This window comes from Antechinus flavipes, chromosome 2 (genome assembly GCF_016432865.1).
Source record: "Antechinus flavipes isolate AdamAnt ecotype Samford, QLD, Australia chromosome 2, AdamAnt_v2, whole genome shotgun sequence".
Lineage (NCBI taxonomy): Eukaryota > Metazoa > Chordata > Mammalia > Dasyuromorphia > Dasyuridae > Antechinus > Antechinus flavipes.
This window is the reverse complement of record NC_067399.1, coordinates 440,174,200-440,195,167: the sequence shown is the minus strand read 5'-3', so window position 1 is coordinate 440,195,167 and position 20,968 is coordinate 440,174,200. Positions and strand designations below refer to the sequence as shown.

The 20,968-nt window shown below is 40.8% G+C and overlaps 1 protein-coding gene across 1 annotated transcript in view; it reads right to left on the bottom strand.

The window, feature by feature from the left end:
* Positions 1–18,200, bottom strand: part of CEP250 (centrosomal protein 250) — a 39,770-nt gene extending 21,570 nt beyond the window's left edge. The window contains exons 1-15 of the mRNA XM_051979191.1: positions 18,090–18,200; positions 13,022–13,325; positions 12,661–12,717; positions 11,955–12,037; positions 11,632–11,797; positions 11,110–11,216; positions 10,505–10,753; positions 7,235–7,331; positions 5,499–5,600; positions 4,172–4,327; positions 3,371–3,549; positions 2,882–3,064; positions 1,978–2,122; positions 1,591–1,737; positions 1,248–1,478 (exon numbers count right to left, since the gene is read on the bottom strand). Of these exons, the coding sequence (XP_051835151.1) occupies positions 1,248–1,478; positions 1,591–1,737; positions 1,978–2,122; positions 2,882–3,064; positions 3,371–3,549; positions 4,172–4,327; positions 5,499–5,600; positions 7,235–7,331; positions 10,505–10,753; positions 11,110–11,216; positions 11,632–11,797; positions 11,955–12,037; positions 12,661–12,717; positions 13,022–13,204 (2,085 nt within the window). The 5' untranslated portion in view covers positions 13,205–13,325; positions 18,090–18,200. The remainder of the gene's footprint in view (positions 1–1,247; positions 1,479–1,590; positions 1,738–1,977; positions 2,123–2,881; positions 3,065–3,370; positions 3,550–4,171; positions 4,328–5,498; positions 5,601–7,234; positions 7,332–10,504; positions 10,754–11,109; positions 11,217–11,631; positions 11,798–11,954; positions 12,038–12,660; positions 12,718–13,021; positions 13,326–18,089) is intronic.
* Positions 18,201–20,968: the final 2,768 nt, after the last annotated feature.

The window sequence follows — 20,968 nt, the reverse complement described above, 5'->3', positions numbered from 1 at the left end:
GAATCACTTTGGGGTTTAGTGATTGGGCAAAATCAAGACTGTTAGGTTAATGTGATCTTTTCTAGGAACAATGCTACAAGTTTCTTAAAAATTCCAGCTTGTTTTTGATAGCATAATGATAAAAAAACTATAACTGCTGATGGTGAAACTACTCTAGTCCCTCACAAAAGGCTTTTGTCCCTTGAGGAATTGATATGCATATCTATAAACTGAGAGAAAAACCATAATTTTGCACAATTAGGGGTTGGCCTTCTAGGGAGCTTAAAGGCAGGAAAGCAGTGTGATGTAGTTGAAATCAGGATGCCAAGATTCACAGTTCCCTGTCCTCTATTCCCACTTTCTTCATCTAAAAAATAAACATAACCAGCCTGACATTGCTTTTTTCATGGAACTATAGTAATATGAGAAAAATGAACCTCAGATTTTCAGAAGTCTAAAGAGAAAGAAACTGCAAAGTCAAACAAGAGAATGTAAACTTTTTTCTCGGGGCAGCTTTTACAATTGTGGAACAAGGAGGAAAAGAGCCAGAGAATTTGATGGTGGCAACAAAGTTGTAATTTTATTTTTGAGGGCTAATATCACTGGTGGTTAAGGGAGCCCTCAAGAAGGGTTGTAATATTGGGATATTGGAGAACCATTGCATTATGATCACAAGATCAAAGATTTAGGGATGAAGAAACCGTTGTTTAAAATATGGAAATATGTTTAAAATGATTACACATGTATAACCTATCAGATTGCTTGCTGTCTTGGGAAGGGGAAAGAGAAAAAATACAGACCTGAAAAAATGAATGTTGAAAACTATCTTTATCTGTAATTAGAAAGATAAGACTATTGAGGAAAAAAGTATAATCATTATGGAACATCTACATTTATAAAAATCACTAAATTATATCTTATATGTTTCTTTAGTTTTCGAAAAAATTTAAAATGTGGGCAGCTAGGTGGATGGAGCACCAGTCCTGAAGTCAGGAGGACCCGAGTTCAAATCTGATCTCAGACACTTCCTATCTGTGTGATCTTGGGCAAGTCACTTAACCCCAATTGCCTCAGACCAAAAAAAAGAAAGAAAGAAAGAAAAAAGAAAAAAAGAAATCTTTGTCTAATCCCTTCATTAGATTAGGGATTAGACAAAATAACACAGGAGCTAAATGGCAGTGCTGCAGTGTGAATCTAGGCCCTGGATTTCCAATCCAGTACACAATGCAATGAAACTCTGGCTGGTGGTCTGTGCTTCATCCTCTCACCTCATCCAATTCCTCCTTGGTTTCCGTCTTCTCTTCTCTCATCCTGCTTAGATCCCTCTGCAGCTTTGCCTCAGCACCCTTAGCTCTCTGTAGCTGCATTTTAAGATGAGTCTTATCTGCCCAAAGGGCCTCCTTTCTCCTTTCAGATTTCTCCAGCTCTATCTGCACAGCACTGTTGGCCTTCTTTGCCGCTTCTACTTGATCAAGGATAGACCGGTTTTCCTGCTCTAACTAAGTGTTAAGAGAGAAGAGTGGGAGGCAAGAAGCACATGTCATTAAAATACACTTGTGATTTAAAGGATAGATGCTAAGCTTAGAGGGAGTGGGATTCCACCCAGCTCACCTGTAAAAGCTGTTGGTTTAATCCCACTTTATCTAAGGTCAAGGCTTCATTCAGTGCACTCAACTTGACTGCTGTATCCTGAAGATCAGCTACTTCGGCCTTGAGGGTGCTTTCTGTAACTGTTAGCTCAGCAATTGACTGTTCTGCCTATAAACAAAAAGACAAAGATTTTTCTCCTTTTCTGCCTTACCTGCACAGCTCAAATTTCTTACCCCAGCCTCCTTTTCATACAGTAAAGCTGATTGTAGGATCCTCCTCCTCAAATTCTGAGTAGTGTGTACTCCTCTGAAGCTACCATTCTGTCCTCTTTGGGTTAAAAGGAGAGGGGTCGCCTTCTCACCAAAGACACATTTTCCTGCTCGTCATGGCTAAGGAGTTATTATATACCTTGGCCAGGGCTCTTGCCATTTCTGTTCTCTCTTGAGTCAGCAGCTCCTTCTCTAGATGACTTTTCTCTAATGCCTCCTTCAGGGTAATCATTTCACTCAGTGATGTTGACTGTTTGGCTTCCAGGCCCTTCAAAGTCTCCTGACTGTAGGAAGAATTGAGAGGATACTCACTGAAAACATAACTACTCTCTCCTCACAATAAACTGCCAGTTCTGTGGGTGCATATTGTAGGAGTCTTACTGGCAGGGATCTGTACAGGGAAACTACTGGATTTAGAGGAAAAGTCCAGGTTTAAATCCTGAATCTATGATTTTCTTAGGTAAATGACTTCACCTATCAAGTTCTGTTTCTTTGTCTTTAAAATGATAAGTGGGACTTGGATTAGATGACCTCTATAAACCTCTTCTCATTTTCAGTCATATGATCCTATAGGATCATTTGGGGAAAAGAGCCATTAAAATATTTTTTAATATGAGGTTCATTAAAGTCTACTAGTTGAACAAAATCTAAACCTGAGATCCAACTTGACCTTCCAGCCCAAACTCCTCTTTCTTGCCTCCTTTTGGGGCTCTATCCTTGTAAAACAGTCATATAATTGGACCCAATTTCAGTTATGCTTCTTATTGACCCATTTTCCAAAGAAGCATTATGTTGGTGGGTGGGGAAGCTAGGTAGCGAGATGGATAGAGCACCAGCCCTGAAGTCAAGAGGGCCTGAGTTCAAATCTGGTCTCAGACACTTAACATGTCCTAGCTGTGTGACCCTGGGCAAGTCACTTAGCCCCCAATTGCCTCAGAAGAAAAAAAAAGTATATGTTGGAAAAGGAAAAGACAAAAGGGCAATAGCTTTGAGGGGCACTCAAAGTCAGATACCAAAGGGAAAACAGATGTGGCAATACTCACAGGCAATCCCTCTCCCGAACAGCCTGCTGCAGCTGCTCCTCCTGCTCTACCTTTTTATCTTGAGCCAAGTCCCCCTGCAACTGAAGCTCTGTGTTGAACCTGCGGAGACGGCAGGCTTCCTGTTCCAGAACCTCCAGCCGCTGTTGGAGCTCTTCCCTAACCTTTTCCAGGTGCTCTCGATCCCTGGGAGGAGAATGGGAGTGACCACAGACTCTGGGACCAAAAGTCTTTACCCATGCCAGTCACTAGCAGGTGCTTCCTTTGAATTCCCCACCTCTGTTACTGGGCCCAAAGATTCTTTTCTTAGATCAGAAGGGTTCAACATAAGGACAACAAAAAGCAATAAAGATCTTAAGAACTGTGAGGTTTAACAAAATATTCTGCAAGGATGGCACAGACAAGTCCCCGAATTTCACTCTTTCCTTTTCCTCAAAAGTAGCAGCAGACTGGGGCAGAAAGGCTCAGTGACCAACCAGCAGGGCTGCTTACCTATTGACAGAGTCCACTGCCCCCTGGAGGTCCTTGGTCTGTCCTGCCAGGTCATCCCGTTCTCCACTGAGCTTCTGCAGTCGCTGCCTCAGGGACTCCCTTTCCTCCTCCCACTGGGAATACTCTTGCTGCCAGAAGCTCACAGCCTCTTGACAGGTAGAAAGCTGCTGCCTCAGGTCCTGGAGGGAGGTATAATAGGAACCAGACAGCAAATCAAATGGTTATCTTGGGAGGGATGCAAGAGATTAACAAGTAGGGTTGGGTGTAATGAAGCAGGGCCAAATTAACAACAGAAACAGGATATCATTAAAACTGGACTCCTGAGGTTTTGAGGCTGCCACTATTTCTAAGGCATGATTTTTTAAAATAAGTTCGGGAGTCAAGAAACTAAGGAAGAAAATCTAGGGATTTTCTGACAGGATATGGAGGTAAAATAGCAGCAGAAAGATCTGGAGCTAGAGAAAGAGGACAGGAAATGGGCACTGAGGCAAAGATTCTGGGCTTGGGAATGACAAATTCCTAAAATCCAAAAATTCCAGTTGCAATTCTCATATAGTACTCATATGTATATATAGTACTATATTATATATATAGTACCATGTTAGGAGAGCTTGTGTCTCTCCTATATGCGTGCAATGCTATAATGAGACAGGTGAGCTGTGAGTAGGTATTTTTTTGGTACTAGAAAAACATGCTTAAAAACGTTAAATCTCTACAAGGTGAGGTCACATGGAGCTGATAATGACGGAGTGTGGACAGGCCGGATGCCTAAGCCTACGACCCAGGGAGTGCCCCTCTTACCTGGGCTGCTTGCTGCTGCTTGGCCATAACGGAGCGCACTAGTGTCACAGCCTTATCTGGTTCTTCGGAATTAAGATGGCAGGAGAAGCCACTGGACTCCAGCCCCAAGGAGCTCCCCACTCCAGTGTCTTGCTTCTCACTGTCATCTACCACTACCTGAAATACAATGTCCAAGTATAGCTATTCCCAGCCAGCACTAAAGGGGAACCTTTCCTACAGTGGATTCCGTAAGTAAGGCCCCACTAACCCACGTTTTCAAAGTCATAGAGGCACAGTTGAAATCTGCCTCCTTCTAACTTCTAGTCCTTACTCTCACCACTAGAATTACTTAGAACAAGGCAAATTAATTCCTGTTTCAAGCCCTTTAGTTTTGAACAAGTATATCTCTCCTTACCCTTCTCTTCTCCAGGCTAAACATCTTCATTTTCCTCAATATAATGCTTATATAACATGACTTCCAGACCCTCCACCATTCTGTCTCTCCTAAAATATGTTACCTAGTACTAGATACAAAGGTTTGACAGTAGGAATATTGCCTCCCTTCTAGACACCACTTCATTAGTGCAGCCTGAGATAGAATTAAACTTTTTGGCTGCTGTGTTACATCATTGACTTGGAGTTTGATTTAGTGGGAAAAAAAATACAGACCCTTTTCACATTAATTGCTATCCAAAATAATCTTCCCCATTCTACACTTCTGCAATTTACTTTTTAAACCTATATAAAGGAGTATATGTTTATTTCTATCGAATTTCCTCTTGTTAGATTCAACTCATCTTTTTAACCTGTTGAGATTTGGACAAGGAGAGAGATATGATTCCATTATGCAATATACTAGTGAGCCCTTATTCTAAAAGATAAAATAGAATTCCATTGTTCCCACCCTAAACCCAAAATTTACTATGTCAATAAAAATATACTGAAGAATGAACACTTTATAGAAAATAAAGGAAAAGTGAAAAAAATTTCACTGAATAGGAATTCAAAGTAGTTTTTGGCCTCAAACATTCAATCAGTGAAGAGAAAAGACATCTCACTGGGTAGGTACAGGATTTACCTTTTCTAGTATTTAAAAATGACCACTTATTTATTTATTTGTTTGTTTGCTTTATTTGATTTATTATTGTTTATTTTATTAATTTATCCCTTTTATATTTCAAACTCGAGTCTTTCTCTATATGTAACCTCAAGAAAACTTACCCATTAAGTCCTAAACTTAAATTGATGAATTTCTTTGAACTGTGAGAAAAAACCCAAAAAATAAGGTGGTGGTGAGTGATACTATTGTCTTGGTTACCCAAGGAAGATATCTCTGGCTTACCCATACCTGAGTTATATTCTTGATCACTTTCTGAAGAGACAACTTTTCATCCCAGGCATTTTTGGTGAGAGATGCCTCATGTTCTATTAATTCTGAATGATTTATCTCCTAAATGGAGAATGGAACATAGATATGAGCTAAGAATTCACAAACTGCAGCTATATCCCAAGACAGAAATTGATTCTCAATAAGTCCAACTGCCATTAAATAGCCAATATTTACATAGCATTTTAAAATGTGCAAAGTAAAATAAACTATCTCATTTAATGTCACAAAAACTCTTGTGATCTACATCTCCATTCAGGTGCTTTGAGTATTATTTTAAAAATTGTTTTTACTGATTGCCAATTTTTTTACATCTCTATATTTTCCCCCAGTATCCCTCTCCCTCTCAGAGAGCTATCCTATATTAGCATTTTTTTTAAAGACAAAAAAGAAAAGGGGGAAAAAATCAGCATAATTGATCAACATATTGAAAAAGTCTGAAAATATACAATATACATATTTATGGGCCTCTCAGCTCTGCTAAAGGGAGGGATGAAGAAGTTATCTTCTCATATTTCTTTTGGGCCATGCTACTATATAAGGTGAAGTAACTTGTTTATAGTCATATAACTAGCAACTTTCAGAAGAAAAATTTGAAAGGTTTCTTCTGACTGCATCTATTATTTTTTAAATAATTTCTAGGCAATTATAAGTTATAAAAATAAATTATAAAATAATTTCTAGGCAATTGGGGTTAAGTGACTTGCCTGGGATCACATAGTTAATAAATGTTAGGTTTCTGGGGCTGGATCTGAACTCAGGTCCTCTTGATTCCAGAGCTAGTGCTTTATCCATTGAGCCAGCTAGCTGCCCCTGAGTCTAAATACTAAACTATATCCAATCCCATGTTCACCTTGGTCATTCAGAGAAACGAAAAGTGAAATAGGTACTGCCTCAGAGTAGCAAAAAAATGCTATTTGAAGCCAAGTGTTGAGCCAAAAAAAAATGTTAGAAGCAAGGCTTAAAATAGATTTCTCTTTAATTTCCTTCAGTTGTATCAATGCTGATGAATACTTAGATCTAAGAGGATTAAAGTAGGGTCAGTTCTTTGTAAGTGATAGCATGAATACCTTAGAACTACAGGATATTAAAGCTGATAGGGATTTTAGTGGTCAAGTAATCCAATTTTCTACAAAATCCTCTACTAAGTCAGTCCCTGATAAGAGGTCATTTAGTCCCTTTAACATCCCAGTGAAAGGAAGTTCATTATTTCACAAGGCAGTGCTTTCTATTATTAGACAGAAAAGTACTCACTCAAAGTAAGATTCTATACTGGTCTGTCCTCTGTAATAGAGAGTAAACATTCCTATCAAATAATAGTCCTTCAGATATTTAAAGACAATGATTACGTCCCATCTCAAGTTCTTTTATCCAGGCAACACATTCTAGTATTTCATATGATATAACTACTCAGTAGTCTTGCTATCATCTTCTTTACGCAGTTTTCCTTTTAAAATATTAATCAGCCTTACTCTGCCAAGGGAACATGCTAAATATTTTTTACCAGAGTTGTCCTAAGGATAGTCAGATTTTGGCAATTATTTGGACTTAAAAACCCAAATTGCCAAAATCTGAAGATCCTTAAGTTCAAACTAAATCCTTCAACTGGTTACTCATTGGTATAAGCTACCCCACCTTGGCTTACACAGAAGACCGGGCCCTCCACCTCCAACTTCTTCCAAACAAAAACTACATACCAGGATATCCATGGTGTCCTTAAGAGCCGAAATCTTCTTCTCTTGTTCCTCATTTTGTTTTTTACTTTGAGCCAACAAGGCAGAGAGTTCAGTCACCCTAAAGCGAAGTACACAACAAACATTACTGTTGGACATCAGTTCAGTGTTGAGTAGAAAGCACCCATCAATACTCCCACATCTCTCTGATGCTCCCAGAACCCTCTCTGTGCTCATCAATATCACACAATACTAACGCCTAGATTCAAACCAAAAGCAATTCAGAACACATGCACAAATTTACCACAACTCAAGGCTGGAACACTTGCTTTAGGGCTTGAAAGATGAAGGAAAGCTCTGGCTTGGAGCTCTCCAGGCCCAGGTTAGTCTTGATGTCAAGTACCCTGGAGCCAATAAGAACATTAGAATCGCCACTATGGGAAAGTTTTGTGATCCCTCCAGAATTCTGTTTCTAATAGAGGCACCTATTAGTATGTTACAGTTTAAAGCTATTTTATCAATTTTAAATATAAAGCATATCCTCAACTTTCTTTATTTTTATGAACCACTGATTACAATTTTGGTCATTCATGAGCTTATCCTTTTTGTAGTCATTTGTATTTTCAGCCTGTATCATTTTTATAGGTACAACCACCTACTTTGTAAACTGAAATTGCCTACATTACCTTTTAGCCTTCAAAGTTTTTTCCTTAGTTCTGACCCTTTGAGAGTGCTGGAATTTCTCTGGGTTTATTTTTCCATTCCTAGCATGTCTTTTAAAACTTTAATTATATCTATAGTTCCCAATCTGTCTTTTCCTGTCCTTTTATTGTCCTCTACCAGCAATCTCATCCTCCTGTTCATTTTAGTTGGCCTTTCTTGAAGCTTTTTAGATTCCCTATGCTTCAGAAGTATTTTGATAAGATAAGTGTATAAAGCTTCCAAATGCTATCTGGAACAAACACAGGTTTGTGGTGTTTCCAATCCCCTTTTGACTGACATTGATTTTTGATTTCAGCAACAGCACAGTAAGTCATTATCTTCAGAAGATGCACATGCCCTTTCCTGGACTGAAAATGATAGCCCAGAATGCTAGATGGTTGCATTTGTATTTATCCATAGTTGACTACCTGACCCCACTTTTTTGCCCAGATAAAGTTTAGTTGGTATATTTCTGATAGTGAGATGTCATCATAAATGGAAACTGAAGGAAAGGGATTAAGGACTTTCTGTAGAATCATAGTCTTTGAATGTTATTTTCCTATCTTGTGATCCTAAAATACTTTAAGGAAAGGACACATCACCTAAGATCTGCAAGGTGACTCTTTCTTATGATCCCCTTCAAGATTCCATGGGATTTTCAGATGTCCCATTATTACCTCAACAGCTAGTCTAGTAGAGGCAAAATTCCAAGAGGGAAATCTAAGATTGGGAAAAAACATTCTCCAAAAGAAACAAAGATCAGCAATATGCCACAATTGTAGTTTTCAACTGCATTTTCCAGTTGGCATCTCTTCCTTTATTCTAATGAAGATGTGGCTCCTATGGGTACCCTTGATTTCATTACTTTCCATTTTCTGCAGCAAACTGCCCCCACAATAATCCCCTTTCTCTCCCTGATCTTTAATCCTTCTTTCCCCATTTCTAATGTCCTTTAATCTTCCATTTCCCCATTTTCTATAAACAAATTTAAGTTTCCCTCATCCTTGAAATTTCTCTAGTTTCTACTATCCCATCTTTTAAATTATTCTCCCATATTTTTCCTCCCTTTCTCATTCAGACTCCTAGAGAAAAAAGCTGCCAATACTCATTATTTCCACTTTCTCTATTTGTCAAGTATTTGCAATGTGCTTCATCATTTAAATGAAATCACTACCAATGCTACCCAATATTATCTCCTTTTCCTCAATCTCATTCTTTCTGATGTCTGTAGCATTTGATGCTTACTTATCTTTTCTCTTGGATTTTTGTGGCAATGCTCTCTCCTTGTTCTCCTCCTACCAGCCCAATAACCTCTGTTTCCTGAAATCTTCATCCATGTTTCATCCACTAAATCAGGAATTCTTAAACTTTTTCCATTCATGACCCTTTTCGCCCAAGAAATTTTTATGTGACCTCTGGTACAGTAATTTTATATAACTGTTATACAAATTAAACATCTACTAATAAAAAATTATAATTTTGTAACTCCCATATTCAGTTATGAGACCTCATACAGGATTGCAAACCACAGTTTAAGAAGCTGTACACTAATGTAAGCATCCCCCAAGGCTCTGTCCTGGGCTTGCTTCTCTTCTCTCTTTAAACTATCTTACTGATCTTGCAACTTCAGTAAGGTTCAATTATTATCTTTCTGCAGATAAATCCAGCCCTAGGTATTCCTGAGTCTGAACCTATTGAAGCCTACTGGACATTTCAAATTGGATATCTCACAGGAAGATCCAAAACAGAATTCTTTTCCCCCAAACTTCACTGTTTTTGTCAAAGGCACCACCATCCTTCCAATCCCTCCAGGTTCCCAATCTTGGAATTTTCATTCTTTCTCATATAGCCCCCTTTCTTCTAGTTCCCCTAGTTTTGGTTCAGGGCCTCTCACCTGTACTATTGCAATAGCTTCCTAACTGGTTTCCCTACCTGAAGAGTCTCTCTATTCCAACCTATGTTTCACGTAGCTACAAGATGATTTTCTAAAGCACAAGTCATACCATGTCTATGCCTTGCTCACAACTCCAGTAGCTATTTCCCCTAGAATCAAAGGTGAATTAAAGGTTAATACAATCTGCCCCCAAACCATTTTTCTAATCTTATCACACATTGTTCTCTTCATGCACACTATACTTCAGACAAACTAGCCTTCAAATGCTCCTCATCCATTTCATTTCTTCCATTGGTGTCTTTAAGCTCAACTAGTATTTCCTCTACCTGGAATTTACTCCCTCCTCACCTCTGCCTTTCACAATGACTATTTTCCTTGGAGACTCGGCATGGCTGTGACCTTCTACAGGAAACCTTTTCTAATCTCTCCAGATGCTATGTCTTCTTCCAGGAATTTTCCTTTTCCTCTTTTGTATAACCTATTTATATGTGTCCGATAGTTTCCGATATCTGGTAGACAGATAGTTTCTTTATCATCTCTGCACTCTCTCATGACTAGCCTGATGCTTGGCATACAGTAAGTGTTTAACAAACCCAAGAGGGGTCTAGGTTACTACCCACCTATTTGACACCGACATCCAGCTCCTTGTAGGATTGCTTTGCCTTTAATATCCTTTTCTAGGCTCCCTATCATCTCACCTATCCTGAAGTTCTGTCTTCTCCACATTTCCTCTGGCCTTCAGGAGGATAAGTTCTTGGTTTCTTTCATGTGTTTCCTTCTCCAACTCCTGGATTCTGGCTAGTAGTTGCAGATGGGCCCACTCACCGCCAGCCAGTCTCCCTGACCCTTGAGCCTCTTGGGATTGTAATTCCAAGCTCAGGTGCAGGCAGCTGGTTAGCAGGGAACCTGACATCTTCATATGTTCAGCCTTTAGTTCAGCCAAGTCCCTGAGAGAATACAAAAAAATCTGGGAAGAACTGGCAAAGGGTGTGATGAAATGAAGCCTACTGAACCCTGAGGATGCTATTTCTGGAAGGAATCAACTGCATCAATTTGTCACTATTCCCCCAAATATCCCCTCTGCTCTGGTCAGACAGTTTTTCCCAAGATCTTACTGCTACATATAGCCTGTTCATATTCTTATGTCATGTTATTCCTCCATCTCATAGTCTTTTTTTTACTTTGTCACTAACTTCTGTTCAAATTCCATCCTGATGGACATTAGAAAGGAGGAGGAGAATAAGCTCCCATTCCTTACTCCCACTCAAGTTTCAAATCCTCCCATACCCTTCTCCTCACTGACCTGTCAGTGGCTGTCTTCATTTCCAAGAAGTAGCGGCGGAAGGTCACCACCTCCCGCCACAGGCTGAGAAGCCGGCCGTGTTCCCCTTTCAGGTAGCCCTTGAAGAACTGAATGTTTGGAAACTAAGGTCATCTCAAAGGTCAGAGGTCACCACTGTCAGTCCAGGAGTATGGAACCTTTTCCAGCTCACTGTTCTCTACCAGACTGATGGTGTCAGAAAACTTCCATCCCAGCTGGGTTCCCCCACCCCCTCATAGGTAGGCAGAAGCCCCCTCTGTAGGAATAGAGTCCCTGGGTTATCAATGAGACTTCCTAGTCAAGAATAAGCCATCACAGTAGAGAACCGAGCCGAGACCCCAAGGAGACTATTACAAAGGTTCTGAACATTGACAATGCAGTTTCCTGACGAGGCCCCAAATTAATTCTTTCTTGCTCTGTTTCTGGATTAAGAATACCACTGTGAGCAAATGAAACCCCATGTCATTCAACAGCTGGCCTGGCTGGGCTCCCTGCACACCCTACCTTTCTCTCCATTTGCCAGTCACTCTGTCGCCTTGCCAGCTCATCCTGAGCTTGGCTCCAATCCACTGTTAATTTTCCCATATCCTCCTGAAGCGCTTTGTTCACCACATCTGCGTTCTCCAGGTGCTGCTGAAGCTTTGTGTTCATTTTCACCAAACTCTCAGATCTGATTTGGGATAGGGATAAAAACAGTAAATATAGGTGTGGTTTAATTCCCTAACTTCTGAGGGGGGGTGGCCAGTACTGGCCCTGGCCCTTGTCAGTAAATGTGGCAGCTGAAACCAGGAGTCCCTTATCCACTTGGAAGAACTTGGGGTCCTCACCTCTGGTGCTCTTCATCCAGCTGGATCAGCAGCTGCTCCAATCTAGGCTCGTCAGCATTTTCCCACCTCTCTGGAATAGGGCCCTGAACCATATAAAACAAAAAAGCCTTATTTACCTCTACCATATTACTTAGACCAAAGCCTTCATACCCCTTCCCCTGACTTTCTTCCCCTCTTCCCTTTAGGGAGGTTCGCTCTGAAGAAGTTTTTCCACAGAAAACAGCAGGCCATGGGAATATCCCCCGAAGGCCAACTCTCCCACAGGGAGCAGGTGCCCCAAGGCACCAACATGTTACTTGGCCCTCATCCTTGGCATGTGCAGGTTGAGACGAGCACTCAAGTGTGCACACACAGAGAAACACAGGCACACAGAGAGCTTACCAGCACTGGCACCTGCAGGAAGACAAATTCATTTCTTCTCTCCTGTTTCACAGGTTTCAGCTGGCAGGCAGAGAGGTGCCAGAAACCTCACGATGGCACCTATACAACTATGCTTTAAGAGGTAAGGGGAAAAGGGACCGATACTGACCACCCCCTCAAAAGCAGAAAATAGGAGCCAGCAGAACAATGAAGACCAGTAGGCATTAGCAGCAAAGGAGTGAGAGTATTCAGCCTAGATATGGCCTCCTTATATTTCATGTAATATCAATTCGTCGAATGCCCAGAGAAAACACAACATGGATACTCAGAGCCCATGTTCACTTACCCCTATGTTCTCTAGACGGGACTCCAGCTCCTGACACCAGTTCCGGTACTGTAGTACCTAAAAAAAGAGGCCCAGGTTACACTTGGTGGATGCTGGGATTCGTCAGCAAACCCAGAAGGACCATGTGACTTATCGTTATCAGAGTGGATTGAGACAATACTAGTTTAGAGATGTGCTTAGATTCTCAAGAGAAATCATTTACATTTATGAACAGATTAGCATTCTCATTTTGCACATGAAAGGAACTAAACAATTCTACTTAAAGTTTCTAGCCTACCACCCTCACCACCTGAGAGGACTTTCTTCTTAGATATGTCTCTTCCTTTTCACTTGTCCCCAACTCTACCCACAGCTACTTTACCTTGGCTTGCAGCTTCCTCACAAGTACTGCTTGCCTCTGCTGGGCCTCTTGGGAGATCTTCAGCTTTTGCCAGGAAGCAGCCTGGTTCTTGGCCATCTGCTTCTGCAGTGCCAGGATCTGCTTCTCCAGTACCATATGCAGAGGTGGGAGCTTCATGTCTTGCCCTTGGTCTCTTGCCTCCATTTGAGGACCAGACACCAGGCCAGTGAGTCTTGTCTTTCTGCAGCAGGAAGCACATGTCTATTCTGCTTACACTTTGGCAGGTTTTATCATCATGAGTGCGTTGCTCAGATTTTTTCTTGGGCTGTGGGACAGGAGCACAGGAAGAAGGTGGTCAAACCTGCCCAGACTCTTGGCAAAGTTCAAAAGAGAGTGGAAAACAAGTGAGGCAGCTCACTCTCCTTGAAAAGTAGATGTGCCAAAGGAGGGACATGTAGGGCCAAATGTAGGCTATAGGCTTCAGTCTCTGACTCAGACAGAGGCCCAGTAGAGAAGGCAGTCAAGTTTAAAGTTTTTAAAAGAACTCTAGAATGGGAGCCAAGAGATCTGGGATAAACTTCTGGCTTTGCTACAACTTGATGTGTGAATAAGTCAACTCTCTCTTCATTTTCTCCTTAAAGTGAGAGAAGTCTCTCTCCATGAATTTTAAGATCTCTTTCAGCAGCTTAAGAAACTCAGTAGGTTTGTGTCCACCCAACTTCTCTGAATGTGTTTTTTCATCTAAAAAAGACAGCTGAAAAAATAAATTATCTTATAAAACTTAAATGTAGAACTATAGAAATGAGTGATGAATCTAGGAACAGGAAAGGCATTGTGAATTCTGCAACCATATAAGTGACATAAAAGGGACAATGAATGGAAGTTGAAGACAAAGTTTGAGGATGGAAGAATCAAGTGAAAATATTTTAAGGATGAAAGAGATATATTTGTAAGCATCAGAAAAGCAGCTAGAAAGTAGGATAAAAAGAGAATGATGAAAAAAAGAGAAAAGGAATACTTTGAAAGGATAAACTCCTGGACAAGACAGAAGGCAATGAAGTCAAAGGCACATATAAAGGGGGCAGTCTTGATAAGAAGACCCCTCTTTCTCTGATATTACAGCAAAGGGGCAAGAGAATAGAATTTGGTACTGAAAGGCTGAAAGTGTGAAACTGGAGAGAAGAGGGAACTAAGAACAAATATCAATTTATTCTTTCCCTTCTGATCACAGAAGTTATCTTCATTCTCCAGCTAATTGCTTTATGTACAGCCTTCCTTGATTCCAATCTTTCCCACTTCTTCCAGTATCTTGATCCAATAATTATCCCTTTCTCTCATGAATTTTTCAATTTCTTCTTTTCCATTTGTCTATAAATATATAGTTCCTCTGATTTTAAAACATCTTTCCTTCTAGCTAACCCATCCAACTCCCAACCCATCTCTCTTATCTCCACTGCTAGACGTGAAAAAGTTCAACACTTCATATCTGCAACACAATTTACAATGACTTCTATCTCTTAACATTCTACTTAAACTGCTCTAATCACCAATGACAATCTCCAAATGCCCGGGGCCTTTTGACTTCTATAGTTTTTGACACTATTTCCTACTTAGTCCTCCTGAAGGTTTTGCTTTAGAGATACCTAGCTCTATCTTGTTTTCTTTCCTTCATTTCTATCTTCTAGCTACTTTGGTGTAGATGTTTCTCAAGGATCTACTAGGGGTCCTCAAACTACGGCCCGCGGGCCAGATGCAGCAGCTGAGGATGTTTATCCCCCTCATCCAGGGCTATGAAATTTCTTTATTTAAAGGCCCACAAAACAAAGTTTTTTTTGTTTTTACTATAGTCCGGCCCTCCAACAGTCTGAGGGACAGTGAACTGGCCCCCTATTTAAAAAGTTTGAGGACCCCTGCTCTTTCTTGTTCTCTATCTGGACAATCTCATTTAATTCTTAAAGCCTTAATTCCTACTTTAAGTCACAGGCCAAAGAAAGGCAAAAGATAATCTATGTCCTCAAAAACCTCACAATCTAATGGGAAAAACATGCAAATAACTATATACAAACATCTATATACAAAATAGAAAATAATCAAAAGAGGGAAAGCACTCAAATTAAATTAAGAGAGATAAGCAGAGATTTCTTGAAGAATGTGGAATTTTAGTGGGGGCGTGAAGGAATTCAGGAAAAATAAGAGATTAGAAAGTTCCAGGCATGAAGGACAGCCAGAGAAAATACCCAAGTATCTTATTTGATAAACAGCAAAGTGGCTAGTGTCGATGAATTGAAGAACCAAGGTATGGGGGTAGATAGGATATAGTATTAGGTTATGAAGGACTTTGAACAGATTTTGTATTTTATCCTAAAGATGATAATCGACTTCTGGCACTGCCTAAGCAGTGAGGAGACAGGTCAGATCTGTGCTTTAAGACAGGACCCAAATTCAAATCTGACCTCAAGATACTTAACCCATCCTAGCTGTGTAACCCTGGGTAAGTCACTTAATCCTAATTGCTTCAACAACAACAACAAAAATCTCTTTTGCAGCTCAACGGGGGATGGACTGGATTGGGGAGAGACTTGTGTCAGACCAATTATCAGGTTACTGCAATAATCTAGGTATAAAGAGATAAGGGCCTTCACCAGGGGAGAAAAGGGGCCAAATATGAGAAATGTTACAACAGTGAAATCAATAGGCACTGGCCAACAGATTGGTTACTGGAAATGTATACGGAGAAGAAGGGTTAGAGGTAGAGAGGAGTCTAGTTGAGAGCCTTTGAAGATGGTGGTGTCCTTGACAGTGAGAAGGAACATTGAAAGGAGGGAGAGTTTTTTGGGGAAAGATAATGGGTTCTCTTTTAGACATGCTGAATTTAAGATGTCTATTGGACATCCAATTTGAGATAGCCTGATAGGCAGTTGGAGATGCAAGCAAGACTTTCAAAGTTGAAAGTAGATGAGCACAGGGATTAGGGCTGGATAGGAAAATAGAATCACCAGCATACAAATAAATGAACCCATGGAAATTGCTGAAATCACCAAGTAAAGGAGGAGAAGAGTCCATGCAAACACAAGTGATGAATTTGGAAATTTGATTGTAAACAGTTAAAAGAATTATAAATTATAAGTAGTCTATTCAAAGAATTTAGCTTCAAAAGGCACAAGACATGGGAAAAAAGGCATTTAGTAGAGATGGATAGATTAAATGAGGTTTTTGTGAGGATGCAGGAAATATGGGCATGTTTCTAGGCAGAAGGAAAGTAGACAAGACAGGAAATATTGAAGATAAGTGAGAGAGTGGGGATGACAGGAGCAATCTGCTGAAGGAGACAGGATAGAAGGAACATTAGTGCAAGGAGAGAGAAAAAGTTGTCAAATCTACCTAGAATCCAAAGAGAGAAGAAAGTAAGTGGTACACTAAGTGGGGCAATTCACCCTCCTAGGTCTGACTTCTCTTGTAATCTCTAAAAATTTCCAACTGGATATCCTATCAGGGCCTCCAACTCATGTACCTGGCTCAGCTCTTCTTTTTTATCTTCTTACCTACTTTCTGCTCCTTAGAACATTAATTCTTTCTATGGCACCACCATTTACCCTGTGGGATAACCTTCAGATTACCTTTAATTCTTCTCCTTACCTCATTCATTTCTCGAATTCAGTTAAAAAGTCGTGTTGATTTCACTTTCTAACATTGAGAGATCTCTATCCTTTCCTCCTCCATTCCACTACTGCTAGCTAGTACCAGCCCTCATTACAACTCAAGTCTACCGCAATTAACAGATCTTTTTGCCTCACTCATTTATTTACCATATATTTAATCACTTAATGTTTGTAGACCCACTTGAGGTCTATGCTCTCAATTGATCAGATAAGGAAAGTAACAAAAAAAAATCTTAATAAGAATTTGGACTAAATCATTCTAATCAATTCTAAATGCTATGATTCTTTACTACATATAATGCAAGGGGGAAGGATGTGGATCATGAACAAGCTGGCATTTGAATCAGCCTTCCAGGAATGGATTAGCAATTAATTAGGCAAACTCTAGAAATCAGAAATAATATGAGCAAAGGTAAGGGAGCATAATTATAGGGCATTTGGGGAGAAGGTAATCTAGTTCGAATGGAACATAAAATGTACTGAAGGGAAAAATATGTTTGGAAAGGTTCCCACCTTTGGTACCAGATTGTAAAAGGCCTTGAATATCTTAACTTTTACCAAGAATGGGTATTAAGAGACTATTGCAATAGTCTTAAGCAGCCGGAAAAAGTCTATAAGTGTTTGGTTTTCTCACAGCAGCCGTAAGATTTAAATAATATGTATCATTATCTCCACTTTACAAAGGAGGAAACTGAGGCTCACTACCAGCTAGAACCAGCTTATCAGAGGCATGACTCCTGACTCCAACCCATAACATTTCCTATAACAGTGCACAATAACTTCTTCAGCTAATTTCACCAAAATATCAGAGAACTGCTATCCTGAAACCATGTATTTTCAATGCCATTATATGAACTAAGGAAAATAAGGCCTACACAGGAACAAGGAGCATCCTATGGGACCAGGACTCTGGATTTGGAGTCAAGAACAATAATAGCTATAATTTATGGAGCATTTTAAAGTTACAAAGTACTTGACATGCAACAACTCAAGAAGTAAAACTCTTTTATTATCCCCTTTTTACTGATGAGGACATAGAGGATAGGACAGATGAAGCTGACTTGCTGAGGGTGCCACTCCTAGGGTTTTCCTGCTTAAGGTCCAGCTCTCTTGTCTATTGCACAACTGAGGTTCCAAGGCCAGCTGTGACCCGGGGGAAGGGAGGTGGCCTCTGCTCCCTCCCTCCGTCCGTAAAGCAAGGGAACCAGGGATGGATGTCCTATACAGCTCTGAGCAGTTCGAAATCCATGACCCTTGACCTTAAGGGGCTTATAGCGGCAGGCATCGTCTTTAGCAGCCCCTCACCGGCCCTGAATTCTCCAGGGACCTTAAAAACGCCCCGGACCTGGGGACAGCCTGAAGACGCAACCTCCCGCAATCCCACACGCGAACCCGGCCGTTAAACACAGCCCCGCCCCAACCTGCCCTACCTCAGCCTGTGCTCGCTCCCAGCAGCCTCCGCGGCAGAATCCGCGCGCCGGCGTCCTCCCGTAAGGAGGGCCTTTTTTACCTCGGGGCAATGGGGCTAGGCGCCTATCCGGGGCCGAATGGGGATGGAACTGGACTAGGCCCCGCCCCCCCTCAATCTCTCCCCCACCCTTCCCCATTCCTTTCCCGCCTTTTCGCCTCCTAGCTGCTCTGCGGGCGAAACGCAAATCCCTAACCTCTGACTTCCCCTCCTCCTTTCCCTGCAGCTGCTGCTGGCCCGCCTACTGCGCAGGCTCAGAGTGAATGGCTGCCCTGTTAGTCCAGGGACCATTTCCCGGGACTTAGAGGGAGAGTTGGAAGTGGAAAGCACCTTGCAAGCAGATTTTTTGGTGTGTGCCTATCATTTTTTACAAATGGGACGCTGAGACCTGAGGAGACAATTAATTGGGGATGGGGAAGTTTATCAAGAGGGGAATAGTTGTGGAAAACCAAGTCAATAACCAAAGCACACATCCTGCAACTCCCAGTCCTGCACGGTCTATTGCGCCTGCGCCCCCGGCTGGTTGCTCCCCTCCCTCCCTGCTCTCTCTCATTCCTTGGGCACTGGAATCCTGCGCACAGAACCTGTGTCTCCTCAGGCTCCGGGCCTCGAGGGCTGGAGTCGCTCTTCCAACTCACGCTTCTTTCGCTAGGCTTCACGGGACTTGGCTCAGCGAGTCTTGTCTTAAGAGAGCGGATCTCTGCACTCTGAGGTCTCCTTCCGCGCCCAACCTCCTGCAGTGCAGCAGCTCAGGAATTAGGCAAAGGAATAACCTGGGTTCCTTTCTTGGGACCGTTACATACTACGAGTAGCTATTGCTATCCCTGAAAGACTGAGCCTCAGTATCTTTCTGTATTCTTTTGTGTTTCTCTTTATTTTGCGAAATGTTTCCCACTTACATTTTAAATAATAATTTTCTAAAAATTTAGCTCCAAGTTCTCTTTCTCCCTCTAGCCCCTCCTCTAACAATTGAGAAGACAATCAATTATAGTCAACAAAGTATTTTCAGATCAACCTTGTTGGGGGAAAAAAAAAGACAAGAACCTCAGGTAGATGGAGATATGGAACTCAGGTTCTGGAAAGAGATCAAGACAAGACAGAGATTTGAGGTGTCCCAATTGAGATAATAAATGAAATCGTGAGAATTCTCTGAAGAGGAGAATAGAACCTCGAAAAAAGCCTTAGAGGATATCTATGATGTAAATATTGTCCCCTTTAACCTTTGGGAGGCCTGAAACTGTGTCCCTTTAATCTGTGAGAGAAGGGTGGTAAAGGGACTCTTTACCTTAGCAGGGCATACCCTTCTGTCCATAAGGGAAACAACCAGATAAATAATCTTATTCAATTGAAGATCTTGGCCAGAGAAGTAATAACCACTTTCTATTGAATTGAAGATTAGTCACTCAAACCCCTTCCACTGCCTCAAATTCTGAGTTGTGATCTCATTCAGTTGGAGATCTCATAGTTAATAGTCCTCTATTGAGTGGCTCAATAGAGTGGCTCAAACTGCTCCTCAGCCCTTACCCCAAAGTGTACCTGATATAATCAAGGATTGGTCAAACCTGTCTTTGCAGACTTCCTAACAGGACCTTGCCCACTGCTGAAGATATCTTCTCTAAGACAATTTAGAAGAAAATGATTCTAAAACATCTACAAGCAAGGTCTCCCCAAAATGCAGTATGGTTACAAACCCAACTAGAATTTCTGGAAGAGTTAAAGCAAGGTTTTAAAAAGCTGAAAATTGATTTATTTAATTTACAATAGCTTTTTATTTTTCAAAAACATGAAAATTTAGTTTTCAACACTGACTCTTGCAAAATCTTGTGTTCCATATTTTTCTCCCCATCCCCCCCAGACAGCAAGTAATCCAATATAGGTTAAACATGTAATTCTTCTAAAAAAAGAAAAAGACAAGCAAGCAAACAACAAGAAGATGAAAATATTATGTTATGATACATATTTTAATCCTCTCTCTGAATACAAATGGCTCTCTCCATCACAAATCTATTGGAATTTGACAAATGGTCAAAGGATATGAATACACAATTTTCAGATGAAGAAATTAAAACCATTTATAGTCACATGAAAAAATGCTCTAAATTACTATTTGAACGGAAAAATGTAAATTAAGACAACTCTGAGATACCACTACACACCTCTCAGATTGGCTAACATGACAGGAAAAGATAATGACGAATGTTGGAGGGGATGTGGGAAAACTGGGACACTGATACATTGTTAGTGGAGTTGTGAACAGATGTAGCCATTCTGGAGAACAATTTGGAACTATGCTCAAAAAGTTATCAAACTGTGCACACTCTTTGATCCAGCAGTGTTTCTACTGGGCTTATATCCCAAAGAGATCTTAAAGGAGGAAAAGGGACCCACATGTGCAAAAATGTTTGTGGCAGCCCTCTTTGTAGGCAAGAAGCTGGAAACTGAGTGGATGCCCATCAACTGGAGAATGGCTGAATAAATTGTGGTAGATGAATGTTATGGAATATTATTGTTCTGTAAGAAACAATCAGCAGGATGATTTCTGAGAGGCCTGAAGAAACCTACATAAACTGAGTGGTTTGAGCACTGTGAATATCTGACACTAGGAAACTGCAAGGTCTTCCTTCCAACCTCCACCTGTCTGCTGTCTGTTGCAGAATAATAAGCTCAGTATCCTAGACCAAAGCAGAATCTATAACTCTGTCACTTTCAACCTATAGGACTCTCCAGTTGGCTAATCACAGTTGAGTACAGTGGCAGTCTACTGAAATTATAAACAAGGCAAGCTCATAGGTTCTTTGCTCAGACCTAAACCCAGGATAGAAACTTGAAAAGCTTGGATCA